This window comes from Lutra lutra, chromosome 1 (genome assembly GCF_902655055.1).
Source record: "Lutra lutra chromosome 1, mLutLut1.2, whole genome shotgun sequence".
NCBI lineage: Eukaryota > Metazoa > Chordata > Mammalia > Carnivora > Mustelidae > Lutra > Lutra lutra.
This window is the reverse complement of record NC_062278.1, coordinates 153,100,072-153,121,478: the sequence shown is the minus strand read 5'-3', so window position 1 is coordinate 153,121,478 and position 21,407 is coordinate 153,100,072. Positions and strand designations below refer to the sequence as shown.

General features: G+C 43.6%; 1 protein-coding gene across 5 annotated transcripts in view; it reads left to right on the top strand.

Moving 5' to 3' along the window:
- Positions 1 to 11,217, top strand: part of ZNF621 (zinc finger protein 621) — a 34,775-nt gene extending 23,558 nt beyond the window's left edge. For all 5 annotated transcript variants that reach the window (XM_047739786.1, XM_047739769.1, XM_047739795.1 and 2 more), the window contains exons 3-5: positions 6,600 to 6,726; positions 7,291 to 7,395; positions 9,424 to 11,217. In XM_047739786.1, coding sequence (XP_047595742.1) covers positions 6,600 to 6,726; positions 7,291 to 7,395; positions 9,424 to 10,484 — 1,293 coding nt within the window. In that variant the 3' untranslated portion in view covers positions 10,485 to 11,217. The remainder of the gene's footprint in view (positions 1 to 6,599; positions 6,727 to 7,290; positions 7,396 to 9,423) is intronic.
- The last annotated feature ends 10,190 nt before the right edge of the window (positions 11,218 to 21,407 follow it).

Genomic DNA, 21,407 nt, shown 5'->3' with positions numbered 1-21,407 from the left:
GTAGTTTATTTTTGCTTTTGTTTCCCTTGCCTTAGATGACACATCTAGAAAAATGTTGCGGTGCTAATGTCAGAGAAATTACTGTCTGTGTTCTCTCCAAGGATTTTTATGGTTTCAGGTCTCACTTTTATTATTTATTTATTTATTTAGATATTTTATTTATTTATTTAACAGGGAGAGACAGTGAGAGAGGGAACACAAGCAGGGGGAGTGGGAGAGGGAGAGAAGCAAGCTTCCCGCTGAGCAGGGAGCCTGATGCCGGGCTCGATCTCAGGATCCTGGGATCATGACCTGAGCTGAAGGCTGAAGCTTAACGATTGAGCCACCCAGGTGCCCCTGAGGTCTCACTTTTAGGTATTTAATCCACTTTGAGTTTGTTTTTGTGTGTGGTGTAAGAAAGTGGTCCAGTTTCAGTCTTTTGCATGTAGCTGTCCAGCACCATTTGTTGAAGCGACTGTCTTTTCCCCAGTGTATATTCTTGCCTCCTTTGCCACAGATTAATCGGCCATATAAGTGTGGATTTATTTCTGGACTCTATTTATTCCACTGATCTGTGTGTCTATTTTGTGCCAGCACCATACTGTTTTGGTAATACAATTTAGTAGTCTCCCTTGAAATCTGGATTTGTGATACCTCCAGCTTTGTTTTTCCTTCTCAAGATTGCTTTGGCTATTTTTAGCCTTCCCTATAATCAACATCTCTCATCAGAGTGCTACTTTTGTTACAGTTGATGAACCCACAGTGACAGATTACAATCAGCCAAAGTTTGTGGTTTACAGTAGGGTTCACTCTTGGTGTTGAGCATTCTGTGGGTTACAAATGTATAAGGACATGTATCCATCATTACAGTATCATACAGGGTATTTTCATGGTCATAAAAATCCTCTGTGTTGTACCTGTACAACCCTATCTTCATAGTTTTGTTACGTAGTTAGAATCATACAGTATGTGGATTTTTCAGATTGGTTTCTTTCACTTGATTATATGTGTTTAAGTTTCCTCTATGACTTCTTATGGCTTGAGAGTGAATTCTTTTTAGTGCTGAATAGCATTCCATAGTCTGGAGGTACCACAGTTTATTCATTCCCCTCTACTGAAGGATATCTTGGTTGCTTCTATGTTTTGGCAATTATGAATAAAGCTGTTAGAAACATCTGTGTGCAGGTTTTTATATGTATATAAGTTTTCAGCTTGTTTGGGAAGATACCAAGGAGCATGATTGTTGGATCATATGGTAGGAGTATGTTTAGTTTTGTAAGAAACTACCAAACTGCCTTCCAGAGTGGCTGTGCCATTTTTCATTCCTGTCTGCAATAAATGAGATTTCCTGTTGCTCCACATCCTCACCGGTATTTGGCGTTTTCAGCGTTCTAGTTTTGGCCATTCTAGTGGTACCTCAGTGTTTTAATGTATGTTTTCCTGTTGATGTATGATGTATTTTCATATACCTGTGTGCCATCTGTACATCTGCTTCATGAGGTGTCGCTTCTGGGCTTTTGCACATGTTTTAATAGGGTTGTTACTTTTGAGATTAAAGAATTCTTTGTATATTTTGGTTAAGTCCTTTATCAAATAGGCCTTTTCAACTATTTTTTCCCTGTGGTGTCTTGTTTTCTCATTTAAAAAAAAAAGATTAAAAAAGATTTTATTTATTTGTCAGAGAGTGAGAGAGAGCACGTGCTTATGCACAAGCAAGGGAAATGGCAGGCTGAGGGAGAAGCAGACTCTTGGCTGAGCAGGGAGCCCAATGTGGGACTTGATCCCAGAACCCTGGGATCATGACCTGAGCTGAAAGCAAACGCTTAACTGACTAAGCCACCCAAGCTCCCCTTCTCATTTTCTTATATCCGATTTTTTTCCCTTTCAGTTTTATTTATTTATTTATTTTAAAGATTTTATTTATTTAGTTGACAGAGAGTACAAGCAGTGGGAGCAGAGGGAGAGGGAGAAGCAGGCTCCTTGCTGAGCAGGGGGCTGGATGTGGGCTCCATCCCCAGCACCCTGGGATCATGACCCAAGCCAAGCCAAAGGCATATGTTTAATCGACTGAGCCACCCAGCCACCCTTTCAGTTTTTAAAAGGAAGATGTATTTGACAAGTTTCACTTAGTGCAATACACCTAAAAGGAAGTCACAATACAGTGAAAGATTTGAATGAAGGCCTCAGAATTTCATACAGACACCCAAGACCAAAATCCTAAAGTATCTCCAGTTTTCCCCATTAACTTTATTTTATTATTATAATTTTTAAAGATTTTTATTTCTTCATTTGAGAGAGAGTGGGAGCGAGAGAGATCACAGAGGGAGAGGGAGAAGCAGACTCACCACTGAGCAGGGAACCTGATGCGGGGCTCGATCCTAGGACCCTGGGATCATGACCTGAGCTGAAGGTGGATGCTTAACTCACTGAGCCACCCACGTACCCCTGAAGTAATGGCCTTTCAATGTTGGGTTTAATTCCTGCTCATCTTTTCTTTCAAAACTTCTTTTCTTCAAAACATTTTAGGTAGTCCTCTGTACTTACTTTTCAGGTGACATTGTTATTATTATTACTCTTACTACTATTATTATTATTTATTTATTTTTAAGATTTTACCTATTTGTCAGAGAGAGAGCGAGCACAAGCAGGGGGAATGGCAGGCAGAGAGGGAGAAGCAGGCTCTCTGATGAGCAAGGAGCTCGATGTGGGACTCAATCCCAGGACCCTGGGATCATGACCTGAGCTGAAAAGAGATGGTTAACCGACTGAGCCACCCAGGGGTCCCTATTATTATTATTTTTAGAAGTAACCTCCACATCCAGTGTGGGGCTTGAACTCAATCCTGAGATCAAAAGTTCCATGCTCTATGGACTGAGCCAGCGAGGTGCCCCTTAGATGACTTTAAATGATATCTTTTCTCTGCATAGATGTCATTGACTTTTTAGATGGGAGCGTGGGTTTTATTGAATTCTTAGGCACAATTGGCTATAATTGTTTACAAATTTGATTCTTCCCACTTAGAAACACTGTTTCTCCTTTATTTCCGTTGTCTTCATCTTGGTCTTGCACATTTTTGTTAGGTCTAGTCTTAGCTATTTGTATATGAATGGCATCTATTTTCTCCCATTTTATCTTTTTTTTTTTTAAAGATTTTATTTTTATGTAATTTCTACACTCATCAGGGGCCCAGAACTTACAACCCTGAGAGTCACATACTCTACCGACTGAGCCAGCCACCCCCCCTCCATTTTATCTTCTAATTGTTATAGTATTAGGAAAGCTAGTGATTCTGGTTTACTTACCCTATATATAGCCAACTTAATGAGTTATTTTTGTTGGTTCTAACTATTTTCCATTTATTCCCTTGGCGCTTAAGTATTTTTAGGCAGGTAGTTACTTCATCTGCAAGCAAAGATATTTAGGCTCATTTCCTGCATTTATGCTCCTTTTTTAGTCTTTTGCAGAAAGGGGGAACTCTTCTCTTGGTAAAGCACCAGCCATCAGTTTGAGTGGATATGCTCTGGCATTTTACTCAGGGAGGTATTTGCTGCTGTTTTCTGACCTTCTTCATAAGTTTAAAAAAATTTATGGTCAAATGATTTTTGACATTCATTTAGCAAATTTATATTAAGCATCTAGTATCTGTCAGGCACTGGACTGTGTGTTAGTGAACTGGTTATGAACAAAACAGGGTCCTTGCCTTATCGACTTATGTTCTGTTGGAGGCAGATTGTTAATGAACAATCTAATTTGTTGGATGATGAGAAAGGTGGTGGAGAAAAATAAGGTGAGGTACATAGGGACCATAATGGAGAAAAAAAGGTATATCCACAACCCAGCTACCTTAACGCAGTAAGTTTTCCTTTTTCCAGACTCCGGAACCCTGGTGATATTTGGTGGCAGGTGGGAGGGACTGTGGGGGAGGAAGAGATTGGGGTGGCAGACTGGGATGAGGAGTAGGAGATTGTGAGAGCAGCCCTGAAGATGAGAGGAAGCGAGGTATGACTTGCTCTGAGTGGAGGTGAACTTTGGTTCGCCTGTGATCCTGTGGTTGGTGTTCTTGGAGGCCTTACTGCTTTGCGGTTCTGTCTACTCTTGGGATTTTTTTTGGCTCAGGTTATTTTCGGGGCCCTTTGGACCTTGTCATTGCCCATTTTATTTATTTATTTATTTATTTTTTTAATTTTTTTTTTTAAAAAAGATTTTATTTATTTATTTGACAGAGAGAGATTACAAGTAGACAGAGAGGCAGGCAGAGAGAGAGAGAGGGAAGCAGGCTCCCCGCTGAGCAGAGAGCCCAATGTGGGCCTCGATCCCAGGACCCTGAGATCATGACCTGAGCCGAAGGCAGCGGCTTAACCCACTGAGCCACCCAGGCGCCCATCATTGCCCATTTTAAAGGCCAGCTCTTGCCTTGAGGAGTGTCCACATTTGTTCTTTTTCTTTCACTGTCTCCTTTTGAACAGGGTTCCCTAATTGTTGTTTTAAAAGGACACCCTTGGGGTGCCTGGGTGGCTCAGTTGGTTAAGCGTCTGGTTTCGGCTCAGGTCGTAATCTTGGAGGTCATGATCTCAGGGTTATGAGATCAAGCCCCTTGTTGGGTGCCACAGTGAGTGTGGAGCCTGCTTAGGATTCTCTCTCTTCTTCTGTTTTCCCCTCCCCAGCCCCAATCCCCACTTACACTCTTGCTCTCTATCTCTCTAAAAAAATAAAATAAGAGGGCACTCTCACAAGGACCTTAGTGTAGAGCGGCCATGGGCATTGTGAATGCCAGCATTTATCCTTGGGATACATTTCTTCTGGGCTTCCTCCAAGAGCGGTTACAGTAGCCTTCCCTTCTCCCTGGCCCCGGTGCTGCCCTCAGCACAAGGCTGCTACCCCGAGAGACAGGGGCACACAGAGTTAGGGGCTTAGCTGAACCTCTCTTGGTAGGTGCTTTCATTTTTGGTGACTGGAAGAACAAGGCTGACTGCATAGGGTACTGAATATCTCCTAGGATGTGGACTCTGGGGGCAGGGGCATCAAGGTGAGAAGGCACAGAAATCATGAAACCTCCAATGTGAGAGTCTAGTTTCTGTGGTTTGTACTGTCCCGACTGTAGAAGCAGAGAAAGTAGCCAGTGACACCATTAGGGATTACTTTTGGGCGATTCAGAGTCTCTGGCTCCCAGGGTGGTGTGTGAGGCTTTGAAAGAGCTGAACCACCCCCCCCCCCACACACACACACACTGGTCTACACTCAGAGAGGGAGTCCCTGTGGCTTGGAGGGAGCATGGTAAAGACGGATTGATGGGTGCTGTTGGGGGTTAGGAGTTTCAAAGATGGGACAGCACCAGGTAATGATGAGGATCAGGGGTGAGCCATGTTTTAGGGGAAGGTCGTAAGCCTGTATGGGAGGCAGCTTGGTGGGGAAGAGCCCAGGTTTGCTGTTTGATGGATCTGGGCTGAAATCCCAGCTCAACCAGTTCCTGTCTGTGTGGTCTTGGGCAAAGTAATTAATTTTTCTGAATCTTAGTTTCATCAGGTGAAAATGGGAGTAATAATTTCTGCTTCATATATGTGTTTTTAAGATTAAAGGAAATACAGGGGTGCCTGGGTGCCTCAATCAGTTAAGCGTCTGACTCCTGATTTCAGCTCACATCATGATATCAGGGTCTTGAGATTGAGATCTGTGTCGGGCTCTGTGCTTAGCAGAGTCAGCTTAAGATTCTCTTCCTCTCCCTCTGCCCTCCTGCTTGTTTGTGTTCGAATGCTCTCTGTTTCTCTCTCTCTTTCTCTCTCAAATAAATAAATAAATCTTTAAAAAAAGATTAAATGAAATACATGTTCTAAAGGTACACCCGCCTAAGAGCTTGGTGCCTAGGGTCTTAATTAACAAGTATGAATTCCCTTCATGAGTGGGAACATGGATAGCCCCAGGGGGAGGCAGAGAGGGGCCCATCTTGGCAGGTGGGATGGAGCTCAAGACTGGGGGATGGATCTGTGTCCAGAGACAAGGCACTGCTAACTTTCTTTGAAGGTGGGTGATGCAGAGAAAAGATCAGAACAGGCAGGCTGCAGGTTTCCTTTAAGGGAGCCTTCTGATAAGATAAGAAAGAATGAAAAGAAATTTAAAGAATGCTGGAAATATCTTTAAGGAGTGGGTCCTCTGCACTGGTGGAATGTTGGGGAAGACCGAGGAGATGCTGGGTGCAGGGAACAAACACGGTGTGCGTGTGTACTCTGGATGGGCAGAGACAGGGTGAGTGGCAGTAGCCTGCAGTGGCTGGTGTATAGAAAACAGGATGACAGGATTGTGGCGCACAAGAGGGGGGGAGGTGCAGGAGGGACAGAATCAGGAACATGGGGGTTGATACAGTGACCAGGAAGAGAGGCCCAGCTGCCAGGCTGTGAGATGGAGATGACAGTTTGCGCCTTAGAACTGTGCACACGGGAGTGTGTTGGGGTTCTCCATTTGGAGCATTGGCTGAGGGCTTGCCCCTTTGAGGTGCTGTGTTTTTCTCACTAGAGCCGACCTTCCAGAAGGCTCAGAGTTGCAGACCCTGGCAGATCCACCTCTTCCCTGTGTCAGGCCTCTCTTCTGCCCTCACTGAGAGCCTTAGCAGGAGCCTGTTTTTTCAGGAGCCGGTGACCTTTGAGGACGTGGCCGTGTACTTCACCCAGAATCAGTGGGCCAACCTGGACCCCACACAGAGGGCTTTGTACCGGGAGGTGATGCTGGAGAATTATGCGAATGTGGCTTCGCTGGGTAAGGACTCTTGCCCTGGTCCTTTGTGATAGTTTGACGTCTTCCTAAGACGTTTTGGGGTTTCTAGAAGTCGTTAGGTTAGATGACCCCAGAGGCTAGTTCTATAGTTGCCAGTCTCTGGAGATGCTGGCTGAGGAAATCCCTGATTCTCTCTGGTTTTGAAATCAGACTTCCCTACATCCTGGGAAGGGGCTGGTTCTGGGCCCTGAGGGAGAGGCCGCTTCCTATGCACTAGGTTCCTCCATGCTGCCAGTGTTCTGGAGATGTGGGTGCTCCCCCCATGGGAATCAATACCTATGCTCTTCCTGGGGATCTCTTCCTTTAGGTCAGGGTGAGACTGCAGTTTCTTCCTGAGGACAATAGCTATCTCCTTGGCCTTGCCTTGGAGCATGGTTTGAAGTTCTTCCTCAGAACCCTATGATAGCTCACTTGGTCTCCTGGACATTTCATCCCATCCCTTCCTCCCTCCCTGTGTCAGCCTGTTGTGAGGTGGGCCTAGCGAGATCTCACGAAAGCTCTGGAAGTCTTCCCTCAACTTGTTTTTCCTTTTTCTTGCTTGAGTAGCATTTCCATTCCCCAAACCTGATCTGATCTCCCAGCTGGAGAGTGGTGAAGCACCATGGGGCCCAGATCCCTGGGAAGCAGAGCTTTTGAGAGACATCTGTCCAGGTGAGTAAGAGAACCTAATGATTTCTGGTTTTGCCTTCCCAGTTTATTAGAAGTGTTTCTTTTGTAGCAGAGAAGCCATTTATAAGGCAATACTCAGTGCACTCTCTGACCTCTGCCCAGTTCCAGCCCTGAGCCTGGGAAGACCAGTCCCCAGGAGTGTGTGGCCACTCAACTCCCATAGAAAAGCTCTGACCCAGTAGCTCTTAAACTACTTCTTTTCTCAACAGTGGAAATACTTAATTTTAAACCAGCTTTATGCAAAGGAGTGGGTTTCAGCCATACTTTGAGGAAAGTATGATTCTGTGGGTCAGACTGAGTTATTTGTGCCACATCTATGAATGTTGTTTTTAGGTCTTTAGCAATGAAATAAATGCCTTTAATTTGCCTTTTTAGTATTTAAGTCACTGACAAGTTCTATATGCCAGAATCCTTAGGTCTATATTATATTTGTCTTATATACAGCTGTAGAGGGAGAGGCAGGGGCTGTTGTTCTACCACTGCACCCAACACACACACACACACACACAGACCCCAGCACACACACACACATGTGCATGCAAACACACACACACACACACACACACCAACACACACGTGCACACATGAACACACATGCACACACACCCAACACACACAGCGTAAAATTTCCCTGAGACTGCTCACCAGTCCTGGGAGCTCTTGATTCCCTGGGTTTTCTTCCATTTGGAGAAAGTTTCCATAAATGCTGTGATTTTGTAAATTGTGGTTCTTTTTTTTTTTTTTTAAGATTTTATTTATTTATTTGACAGACAGAGATCACAAGCAGGCAGAGAGGCAGGCAGAGAGAGAGAGGAGGAGGCAGGCTCCCTGCCGAGCAGAGAGCCCGATGCGGGGCTCGATCCCAGGACCTAGAGATCATGACCTGAGCCGAAGGCAGCGGCTTTAACCCACTGAACCACCCAGGCGCCCCTGTAAATTGTAGTTCTTTTAGCAGAAATATGCCTGTGGCCTACACCTCTCCAGTTCAATTTGTGTTCTAGCTGATTTCCTGAAAGAATCTTTTATCCCAGAAGATTATGTGGAATGTTACTTATTTATTTATTTTAGGATTTATTTATTTTAGAGGGGTGCCTGGGTGGCTCAGTCGTTGAGCGTCTGCCTTCAGCTCAGGTCATTATCCCAGCGTCCTGGGATCGAGCCCAATACTTGGCTCCCTGCTCGGCAGGAAGCGTGCTTCTCCCTGTCCAGCTCCCCCATAGTTGTGTTTCCTCTCTCACTGTGTCTGTCATAAATAAAATCTTTAAAAAAACAATAATAAGATTTATTTATTTTAGAGAGAGAGAAAGGATGAGGGGGGAGAGAATCCTTAAGTAGACTCCATGCTGGGCACAGAGCGTGAGGCAGGGCTTGATCCCACAACCCGGAAATCAGACCTGAGCAGAAATCAAGAGTTGGACACTTATAACCGACTGTGCCACCCAGGCGCCCCATGTGGAATATTTAAGAATAGAATCATTGGGCCATTATTTGGAATTTAGGATGGTTTTCTGGCTTGCAGGAGGGGACATTGAAATGAAGTGTTTTTGAGTTTGGTTTGCAGATTGCAAGACCCCTGCTAATGTGAGAGCTTCCCGACTCTTCTCCCTAAGAGCACAAATTTCCTTCCCTTTTTGGGGTCTCTTTCTCTCTCTCTCAAAAATTTTCCATTTCTTGCTGATCCTCTTACCTTTCACATCTTTTTTCTCTTTTCCCTCCCTCCTGCTTTTTGCCCTTTCCATTCTGGAAGGTCTCATTGTGCTCCTTTGACTTGTCTTAGTCCACTTCCCAGCCTTCCTCATAGGGGGCACTTCCCACAGTTTCCAGTGCCATCCACCCTCCAGTTAGTAGATTATCATTTTTCTTTCTCTCTCTTATCCTTCTGTAGGGATGCCTGTAGCCACTTCCTGAGTGTGTTTTTCAAAATCAGATTCTGTAAGAGAAAACAGGAGCCCTGGATCCTGTTGCCCTCCCAGCTCAGTAACTCTGAACACTTCTGGTTTCTTTGGACAGGTGGTGAGTCCTGGATCAAGGAGGAGGAACCAGCTGCAAAGCAGGAAGCCTCCGAGCAGGCAGAATTGTCCAGAATGCCTGGAGGAGGACTGCTCAGAAACGTCTCCCAGCACTTTGACTTTAAAAGCAAGGCGACATGGCAGACTTTCAGTCTGAATCCGAATCTGATACTTCGGGGTGGAATGAAGTTCTACGAATGTAAAGAATGTGGGAAAATCTTCAGATACAACTCAAAGCTGCTTCGGCACCAGATGAGTCACACTGGGGAGAAGCCCTTCAAATGTAAGGAGTGTGGTAAAGCTTTTAAGTCCAGCTATGACTGCATCGTACATGAGAAGAACCACATTGGAGAAGGGCCCTACGAATGTAAGGAGTGTGGCAAAGGTTTGAGTTCTAACACGGCCTTGACTCAGCACCAGAGGATCCACACTGGAGAGAAGCCGTACGAGTGTAAGGAGTGTGGGAAGGCCTTCCGAAGGAGCGCAGCCTATCTTCAGCATCAGAGACTGCACACGGGAGAGAAGCTCTATAAATGCAAGGAATGTTGGAAAGCTTTTGGGTGTAGGTCACTTTTTATTGTCCATCAGAGGATTCATACAGGGGAGAAGCCCTACCAGTGCAAGGAGTGTGGCAAAGCTTTTACTCAGAAGATAGCTTCCATCCAGCATCAGAGAGTGCACACGGGCGAGAAGCCCTATGAGTGCAAGGTGTGTGGGAAAGCTTTCAAATGGTACGGCAGCTTTGTTCAGCACCAGAAATTGCACCCTGTGGAGAAGAAGCCCGCCAAGGTTCTTGGGCCATCCCTGATGAGTCCCCCGTGCGCCTCTTCAGCCTTCTCTGCCGTTCCTGTCCAAGGCCCATGCTCTGCTGCCACAGTGGCCGTGCCTTCACTGACCTTTCCACATGCTGTGCTCATTCCTACCTCCGGGCCTTTGTTCATGCTACTGCCTGCACCTGGAATGCCTTCTTCACCTGTCCAAATAGTGCGTGTCTTCCAGGGCCTTCCTTCCACTGTGAAGCCATTGCCGGTTATTCTGGCCCCTTCCCCTCACACCTCATGACCTTTATCTCAGCACTCTTCTGGCTCTTAGGCCCAGCAGACCTTCAGCTTCACTTGAGTTTCATTTGTATATGTGTTTTTGTTTTCGTTTTACTTTACATGCATTACAATTGTTTCAGCATAAACTCCATTAGAATCTATATTATATGGGAAGACTGTGTTTCTGTATTTTCTTCCAGGTAGAAAGTGAAACTACCTGACTTTTGCACTGTTCTCTTTCAGGCTTGAACAGTAATGGCTGTATCTGCCCTGTGGGGGCGGGGGTGTTGGAAGTGCTGGCAGGACACTTGGTTGCATTCGAGTGTCTGGGAGTGAGGCCGCCCCTGTGCTGGGCCATTATGGTTAGAGCCAAGTGGCTTGGGGGAAGCAGATGAGGGCGCAGGGACTGAGGGCGGGATGGGGGGAGCAGGGAAGCACTGAAATCCCCTTCCAGCCACAGACTCAGAAATTAATGCAGCTTGTTCAGTGGGCTAAGGCGGTCGGTCCATCAACACAATCGAAGTCATGTTGCCCTTGGCACGGATCACTGGGGATCTCCTATGTCTATGCAAAAGATCATGTGAAATAACCAGTGAAAACCTAATGTGTGCAGTGATCACAGTCATTTATGTGATTGATAGCAATCATGTCTGTAAACACAAAGTATGTTTTGTGTTTTTTTTCTTTAGTTTTGCCCTTGATGTCTAGATATTTCTCTTTAACTTTGGTTTCCTAAGTAAATACACACCAAAGTACTCATCTTTGTTCCACGTGTTGTGTACATTTTTCTCCTTGGCGTTCTGTTGGCAAGCATTGGCTTCTGCATTTTATGTTTCCAGATAGCATGAACTGCAAACATGCATTTGGTGAATTATGAAAGAAATAGTGTCAGTGTTAAGCGAGCTTGGGGGAAATCTGAATAAAGTCTCCTAAAGTATTTTTTAGGAACAGAGGGAGCTGTGTGGTGGGTCAGTGGCTAAACTTCTCTGCTAGGTCAGTGAAGTGGAATTTTGGATTGCTCTTAGGTTTGACCTTGATGGGGATCTTTTACAGCTCCGTGGAGGACTATGTGAAGCAATTTCTGGAAAAAGAATTATTGGCATTAATATAAAGTAACTCCTTAAACATTGATGAAAGGGGCCATATGTTTTATTCTTCTAAGTTTTTTTTTTTTTTAAGATTTTATTTATTTGACAGAGATCACAAGTAGGTAGAGAGGCAGGCAGAGAGAGGAGGAAGCAGGCTCCCTGCTGAGCAGAGAGCCCAATGTGGGATCATGACCCGAGCTGAAGGCAGAGGCTTTAACCCACTGAGCCACCCAGGCGCCCCCTAAGTTGCTTTTGCTACCTAGATGTTTCTCCACCGCAGTTCACAGAAAAACCTTTAAATTAGTGGTTCTTTTCTTACACTTTCCTGTGTGTCTGAATAACCTGGTCTGAGAAGAGTAATTTTCTGGCCTAACTCCCAGAACTTCAGTTTTTGGTTATCTGTGGTGATGGCTAGACATACAGTGAGAGAGAAGCCCTGAGCACAAAGTGCTGTGGGCTGTTGGAGATGTGTGTGGATACAGGGTTTGGGAGGGACTGCCTTCCTGCACAGTGGGTCTTTAAGACAGAGACCTCTAAGAGCAGGGTGGATGGCTTTGGTTTAGAAGAAGAGAGAAAAGCAATGAAAACATGGCAGGTAGAGAACAAAAGAAAGGGGCAAAGAGGTCTGAGGTGGCCATGAGGTGTTCTAAAGGTCTCCACTGCCAGTGGCTTGGGGGTTGACATTGGCTACCTTTTGCTATTTGCTTGTTGGCTAAAATAATGAAGAAATCTATTCGTATTAGTTAATACCCCTCCAAGGAACTCTTGGGTTAAAGTGAGTACAAATGGTGCTTGGGTGCTGTGGGTGATCGAGAACCGAACAACGGTAAGAACAGGATGCAGCATGGGCTGGAGTATGGCAAAATGCGGTTCTCAGAGCAATATTGACAGACTTGGATGCATCCTTTAGAAAATGAGCTTAAGCCTTGCAGTTCAGCAAGTGAGGGATGGTGTCTAGTTGTGGGAAACAAATTAACCACAAACTAAAGAAAACAAACAGATCAGAGAAAATTGAAAACACAGTTGGCAAAAACAAGATAATGCCACGGAGTGTTTGGGGAAAATGGTGGTTGGACATGTTAGCACTCATGCTCTCCTGAAACCTCACTAAAACAGCAAGAGATTAAAAATTAAAAGGCACCAACTTAAAAGGACAAGGAAAATATGATGGGAAGAGCTTGGAAGCTGGAAGATGGGTGAAGAGTTAGAACTTTGAATAGCTCCTGGGGGAAGCTGAGCTGCCTATGTGGCAGATTTCCCACAGAGGCTTAGGAGTTGAAGATGTAGGTTTCTGTGGAGGATGTAGAGGATGCTGGTGGAGCTAAACACAAGAGAATTTTCTAAGTTTTTATGAAGCATTTAGAGTCTCAGTTCACCTCCCCTAGTACTCTGTTCACTGGAGCAGTAAAACAGGAGTTTTGGAGGTCAGGGGTACCATGCTGAACATCAGGTCCTTCTCTCTCACCCTCTAGCCTTCTGCCCCTACTTCTCTTCCAGAATGCTGCCAGCTAGACTTGTGTACCTTCTCAGCTAGAAGTCAGAAGAACTTTCCTTGGGAGATCAGGTGAATCAAGAGAAAAGACAGATAATACATCTCAGATTCCTCAATGAAATGGCTCTCCAGGAATCTTCCAACTGTGCACATAGAGCTTCTTAGCCAGGCCACACCCCACCACCCCCCTCACCTTAGCCAGCCTTTTATTATTTTAATTAAAAAAATTTTAAAAAAGATTTTATTTTGTGAGAGCATGCGAACAATAGGGGAGGGACAGAGGAAGAGGGAGAGAGAGAATCCAAAGCAGATTCCCTGCTTTGCCAGGCCCTATGTGGGGCTGGACACCAGCATCTGACCCAAAATCAGACTGCGGAGCCACCCAGGCGTCCCTCCCTTAGCCAGCCTTTTAATGCTCCATTCTTAGATATAAACAAATAGCCAAGGATATGCAGGAGGCTAGAACAAGAAAAAAGAAAGCCCACTTGAAAGAAACTATGGCAGGAAGAATTTATTTTGAGGCTAGAGAAGAGGTTCACATCTATGAAACAAAGGCTGATCCAAAAAAGGAAAATTCAAAGAACAACAATAAAAAAAAAAACCTCTTGAAAACTTAAAGTTGGTATCAGAAATGAGACTTAGAGTGAGCACTAAAAAATAAGGGCAAGGGAATCACCTAGAAAGCATAGCAAAAGAAGGGGAAAGCAAAAAGAGATGCAGTGTAGGTGACTTAACCGATGTTAGAGGGGAACAGAGAAGTCATCAAAGAAATGCTGCCAGGTGATTTCCCAGGATGGAAGCCCCTATAGGGTTCTTTGCCTTCATGAGCACGTGTTAAGTACTTGGAGTAAAGTTACCCCACCTCAGGCCTCTGTGTCCCTCCTGGCGGGAATAAAGAGGGACTCCAGATCCATTCCCCGACCTACCATGCTCCAAACTCAGCCTGCCCAGCCTTCTAGCTTGGAGCCTCAGGGCAGCCTCTGCATGCACCAGGCCTTGACCTCCCAGGATAGTCCCCGCCTCCTGCAAATTAAATCAATTGAATCCTCCACATTTCTGCATTCCCCCTTTGTCTTCATCTGTTGCCTCTTCAGCTCCTGAAAGCTTTTCTTCCCTCTGCTCTCTGAAATGGCCAGTCCACTGGTAGCAAGTTGCCTATGTGCCATACCTCTCAGCATTGCCTTTACGTTTGTGCTCTAATCAGAACCTGTCTGTCCCTTGAAGATACTGCTACCCTAGAGCCCTCTGACAGGGTGGTCCCCTCTCTCACACAGTGCTGATACCACACAGCGTGGGTCCTCTTTGTTTCTTGTTGCCATTTCCAGACCATTCTGCTCCCCCTTCCCTTTTCCTAAAAACCACCTTTGAATCTCAGGTCATCAGGCTGTACTGCTGGGCTTCAGGGTCATAACCTTCTATTTCTGGAAGCTTTTAGTTCCTGGCCTGCTGTCATTGTCTTCAACATTATTCTTGTCAGAATTCTTGGTAATTTCAATAGCTGATCCTTTCAGTACCTCGCCCTCTCGTTTCCTTCCTGGTCCTCCATCTAACCCCAGCCTCTCCTCTGATCAGACCTTACACCTTGTTGCTACCAAGCGCCTCATCTCCTCTGTGACTCAGCCTGCCCTCTTAGCTCTTTTCATTCTCTTTAGAGTCCTGAGCTAACCGTCCTTCACTTCCTTCATGCCTGCCCTTCTCCTTCACCCAGCACGAATTCCATGCTCAATTATTTTAACAGTCCCTTCGGTCTTCCTCAACTCCCTTGTCATCATGTTGACTTGGCAAAACCCCACCTCAGACTAAACGCAGTTCTTTGCCTTCTCAGGGCCTGCACCTTCACTACTGAAAGCAATCAGGAAAACACACTACCGTGCTCAATTGTGTTCATGACCAGTAACTGCAAGTGGGCCCTTGATACTTCCCGACGGTCATACTACATTTCTAGGGTCCATGTCACTCCCCCACTCCCTAAGACTGCTGTTTCCTAGCTTCTTTCTTCTCCACTCTGTGGCATCTCCTTCTCAGTTCTCTGGCTCAGCTGATGATCATTTCTGCCCTCTGCTGGGAGAGCAGTTAGGCTCCAGAAAGCCTGGGCGGCACATGGAGAAGACAGGTAGAGCCAAACTGGGCCCAGAATCGCTGTGGCCACCTCGTCTTGTCCATCTCCTTTCCAGCTTGCAGTACCTGGTTTACCACTGCCATATTCTCAATCACTAACACTAAGGCACTTCCAACTCTAAGGTTCACCCACTTAACAACCCACTCTGTTTCCTCATTCTGTGTTGGCCAGTGTTCAGTTGCTGACTACAGATTCACCTTCACTAGCTTAAGTGCAAAGAGATTTGTTGCATATTCTTAAGTTAATTTACAGAATTTCCAAGAGGGAACCAAGGTAGAATGTCACATAGGCAGAAGCCAAGAAAAATAACCAACAATGACAGTACCAAATGGTTATAGTGGAAACCCAGCAGTTGCTGGTGTCTGCTACTGGACTGTCCTCTGTCCCCATTGAAGAGAGGGACTGGACCATCAGGAGGTTTCTACATATTCTGGATAAAAAGCAAGTCCCACACAACTATTTTGGTAGGAGACCATAGGGCACCATGATCTGCCATCTTCTGCAAGCGTGTACCTGCCACTGAAGTTGGTTATATGTGTACATCTGTGTAGCAAGGGCTTCTGGGAAATATTTTTTGGATTCTACCTGGGGCAAGTGAGATTTATAGGGTGGAGAAGTCCTAAAATGGGAAAAAGATTTTCAAAATATTTTGGGCAGATATCCGTTAGAGGCACAGAAGAGGTTTGAAATGACTAAGGGATGCACTCTACTCGTGGGTGGGGAAAATCAGTACCATCAAGATTTCAACTTTTGCCAAATGAATTTATAAGTTAAAAGCAATTCCAACAGAAATTGCAAAGGGGATTGTGTATGGGACCTGACAAACTGATGCTAAAATTTATATAGGAGAGCAATGAACAAATGATAACTAAGGCAATTTTGGAGAGCAGGGAGATTTTGTTTTTCCAGATATTAAATATAATGATCATTGAGAACAACAAAACAAAACAAAACTCCAAAAAATCTGAGTTACAAAAATAGATATACTGTAATATATTTGCATGAATTAAAAAATCTAAGCCAATAATATACTATTTAGTAATATTACATCTTATACAAAATACACATATAAAATATAAAATTATAGAGAAATGAGATCTACAAGCATCAGTGGCATAGCCTGGAAAAATATTGAAGATCTTCCTTACTCCCCTCTTACTGTTTTTCTCATTTTGTCCCAAATGCCAGGAACCCAATCCCAAATGATGCTCACCAGTTGTCCAACAACACCCTTCACTGTTGCCACCTCTGTTTTGTCTGAAAACGAGTCAGATATTTTGTTTCTAAGATATCTAGAGTTAGGGATGTTTGGGTGGCTCAGTAGATTAAGCGTCTGCCTTAAGCTCAGGTCATGATCCTGGGGTCCTGGCATCGAGTCTGGCATCAGGCTCCTTGCTCATCAGGGAGCTTGCTTCTCCCTCTGCCTGCTGCTCCCCCTGCTTGTGTGTGCTCTCTCTCTCTCTCAAATAAATAGAGAAAATCTTTAAAAAAAAATTCTTGAGTTATTGATTCTCAAAGTATGAAATGTGGTCTTTCAATCTCTCTGTAAATAGAGCAGTACTAGTATCTTACTTCATGACTGTCCAGAAGTTATATAACTTGCTTTAAACTAAAAATCATATATTTTTAGAGGTGCCTGGTTGGCTCAGTCATTTGAGTGTCTGAATCCTGCTTTTGGCTCAGGTCATGATCTCAGGGGTCATGAGATCAAGCCCTGTGTGGGGCTCCATGCTCAGTAAGGAGTCCACTTGAGATTCTTTTCCTCTGTCCCTCCCCCACTCGTGCTCTTTCACTCTCTTGCAAATAAATGAATCTTTAAAAATAATAAAATTTAAAAAGCCAGATGATTGAGTGTGTTGCTTAAATAAAACATTTTTAAAGGATTTTATTTATTTATTTTAGAGAGTGTGCACACAGTGGGGCGGGGCAGAGGGAGAGGGAGAGAAAGAATCTCAAGCAGACTTCTCAGTGAGCATGGAGCCCGACTTGGGGCTCAATCTCACGACCTTGGAATCATGACCTGAGCCGAAACCAAGAGTCAGATGCCTAGTTGACTGAGCCACCCAGGTGCCACTAAAGATAACATTTTGTTAGTTTTATTACATGAAGCCCAATTATAAGGCTGGCTCATGTCTTTCTCTTAAATGTATCGGTAATCAATGTTATAACTTTATTTCTGCTGATCTACTTGCTAATTACAGTGAATTTATGGTGTTATAGGAAATTTTAATTGGCCCAAAAGTTTCAATCTACTTCTTTTTGCTACCTTTACAAGGACACCTTGGATTTTGATAATGATAAAAATAGATACTTTCCTGGTTTACTATTTAATATTTAAGCACAGTACATTGCATGTGAGATTTCCTATCTTAGGTTTGTATAAAAAGAAGCTCCAAAGATGGTAAAGGACCTTTCTCAAGGTCATAGTCGTTGGGGACAGACGTGAAATATTTTTTTTTTAAGATTTTATTTATTTATTTGTCAGAGAGAGAGAGAGAGCACAGGCAGACAGAGTGTCAGAGGGAGAAGCAGGATCCCTGCAGAGCAAGGAGCCCGATGCGGGACTCGATCCCAAGACGCTGGGATCATGACCCGAGCCGAAGGCAGCCGCCCAACCAACTGAGCCACCCAGGCGTCCCAGACGTGAAATATTTTGATGCCCACTTTCAGTTCTTGATGTTAACCTGTGAAGAAAACTTCACAACTATAGTGATTTTATGTCTACTGAGAGATCGTTACAGGGCAGAGGTTTTTTTTTCTTGCCCTTGTTTTGTAGGGCCATCTCAGCAGTTCAGTTCTAATTTGTTTGTTGTCAGGGACTACTAGCAGATCGCTTAATTAATTGCAGGAGCAATGTCCATTAGACTGTCAAAGTGTAAATAATGAATTGCAGCCATTGTGGCAGCAGAAATATGAAGCTACATTGCACCTGTTCTTGAGAAGAGAGTTCTCTTTACAGGTGTGATGTTCTGGGAATAGGTCAATTTTCCTGTACTTCTCAGGTCTCTCATTTGGATGGCTAGTCATTTTACAAACACTGAGGGTTTCCATCATTTGCATAAATTGTCCACTTTTAACTTCTTTTTTTTTTCATGGTTGTTATTTTAATTTTATTTTTTATAAACATATATTTTTATCCCCAGGGGTACAGGTCTGCGAATCGCCAGGTTTACACACTTCACAGCACTCACCATAGCACATACCCTCCCCACTTTTAACTTCTTGATCACGTAAAGCAGCTCCTTTTTTTACACTTTTTTTTTTTTTTTAAAGCAAGCCCTGCTTCCAACATAAGGCTTGAACTCACGACTCTGAGGTCAAGTGTCGCATGCTGTGCTCATTGACTGAGCCAGCCAGGTGCCCTCTAGGTAAAGCAGCTCTTAAAAATAAAACCACCATTTTTCTAGTTATAGAAGAAATACATATGAGAGCCAAAATCTTACCTAGAAAAGCAATTTGTCCTGAATTTCATCACTTTTGATACTTTGGTATATGCACAAACATGCACCTGATTACACAATCATGCCCACACATGTATATGCATACATAATTATAATGTGCACATTCTATCATAGACTACTTTTTTCAGTTAGCAGAATATCATGTGCCTCTCCTAGTCAACAATTAATATTATATGTATTAGCTGCATAATATTACATTGCATGGGTTTGTATTCTTTACATAACCCATTATTATTGAACATGTAGGATAATTCCATTTTGAATTTCTTAAATACTTTGATGAACATCTAGTACGTACATAGTTGCTATAGTCATTATTTTTTTATTTCTGCAGACTTTTTGACGATAAATGGAATATTTTCAATAATGTAGGGCTCCCTTTTGTTCTTCTCTTTCCTATTTGCCTCTTCTATTATTTCTTCAGAGTTAAACTAGGAGTAATGAATGGCAATCTTTCACACATTTAAAAAAGTTGATGTAGGTGTCAGTGTCCCAGGGACACTAGAGAGAGTTATGCAATGTACAACCCCATACGTGTTTCTCTGTTAGTCTCGGTGGGTTATTAGTGTCTCAGCAAGTTGCCTTTTTTCTCTTCACATTATGCTTCAGTGATACTGCTAGAAGACTGTGGTTCAGCAAAATGAGGCAGTGAACCAAAAGAAATATTTAGGGGCACCAGGGGGGCTCAGTCAGTTAAATATCTTAGTTGTGGTTTCAGCTCAGGTCATAATATCACGGTCATGGGTTTGAGCCCCATGTCAGGTTCACTGCTCAGCACAAGTCTGCTTCAGATTCTTTCTCTCCCTCTCCCTTCCCCTCTGTCTCTCTCCTCACTTGTGTGTGCTCTCTCTTTTTAAATACATACATATATATATAAAATCTAAAAAAATATTTAGAGTCTAGGGAATGGAGGAGCCAACATTCATAAAGTAGTGAAGGGCTGGGAAGACATTGGTCTTAGGCACCAACCAGTTCAAATTTGAATAGGATGATGAAAAATTGTGAGGCCTCCAGGAAAAAAGGAAAAAAAAATCTTTATTCCAGTCCCATCTTTATACACTGTTAGAATGCCAAGGATAAAGAAAAGATCCTATGGACTTCTGGGGGTGGGAAGTGATGGGGAATAGGCCATACATCAAGGAACTGGAATCAGGAGGACATCAGATTCCGCATTAGCAGTATGGGATGATCCAAGATAGTGGAATTCGTTTAAATTTGAGGAAAATTATTTTCAACCTAGAATTCCATTCTTAGCAAAACTATCCATCAAAAGTAAATTAATATGGGGCACCTGGCTGGCTCAGTTGGTAAAGCATGCAATTCTTGATCTTGGAGTCATAAGTTTAAGCCACTTGTTGGGTGTAGAGCTTACTTAAAAAAAAAAAAAAGTGAAGTTGGAAAATCCTATTACAACCATTATAATAAAGATAGGTTCAGTTAAGAATCTTCAGTGGGGAGATGTAATGGGGATTAGAATGTTTGTATAGTCTTAAGATGTTTAACCATGAAAATTATAAGTTGCAAGAGAAAGCACAGTAGAGTCTAGAAATTGTACAACATCTTGACTGGATGATCAAAATTACCACCACCAGGGGTGCCTGGGGGGCTCAGTTGGTTAGGCGTCTGCTTTTGGCTCAGGTCATGATCCCAGGGTCCTGGGATGAGCCCTGTGTTTTGGCTGGCTCCTCGCTCTGCAGGGAGTCTACTTCTCCCTCTCCCCCACCCCTCCCCCACCTCTTGCTCTCTCTTTTGCTTTCTCTCAAATAAACAAATAAATAAATAAAAACTTTAAAAAAAAACCCCACTAATGAGGGGTCAATGGAAATTATGTTCTCTGTTATGAGTATTCTATCATGGATTGAATATCCTGAATCCACAAGGAAGCATGAGTTAAAGCTAAGAGTACATTCTATTCAAAAAGGAGTTTTACTCTTAGAAAAGAGACACAGCGACGTGGTCTTTAGGCATTGTCATGTCTGGTTGTGGTATTCAGAACTCCCATAGCCATCTCCTGAGCCAATGGGAATTCAGACAAGGTGACAGGGCTGAGCCCAGAGAGTCCCAGAGAAGTAGAGTCCTGACCACACTACACTTTATATTTTCTTTTGGAAATATTTTTAAAGAAAAAATTAACATAATATAAAGTTAAAAAATAGAAAACTACTCATTGACATCTGAATTCTTCATCCAGACATTACTGTGAACAGAGTGTACATTATTCAGGTCTCTCTCTGTGTATATAATTTTAAAATATTTGCATGCATGTGAATGTACACATACACATATACAATTTTTTATAACTCCCAATGGAATCATACTATAGTTCAGCACTTCTCCAAACTCGAATGTGCTTAAGAATTATCTGGAGGACTTTTTTTTTTTATTTGACAGAGATCACAAGTAGGCAGAGAGGCAGGCAGAGAGAGAGGAGGAAGCAGGCTCCCTGCTGAGCAGAGCTCCCATCCCAAGACCCTGAGATCATGACCTGAGCAGAAGGCAGAAGCTTAACCCACTGAGCCACCCAGGCGCCCCTATCTGGAGGACTTTTTAAAATCACCTGGTTCTTATCTCAAGCACTCTCCTTCATCCCCATCACCTATTTCACCCATCCTCCCACCTAGCTCCCCTCTGGTAACCATCAGTCTATAGTTAAGAGTCTGTTTCTTGGTTCATCTCTCTTTTTTCCACTTTTCTCATTTGTTTTGTTCTTAAACTGCACATATGAGTGAAATCATATGGTACTTATTCATCTTTCTCTGACTTATTTCACTGTAGCATTATACTC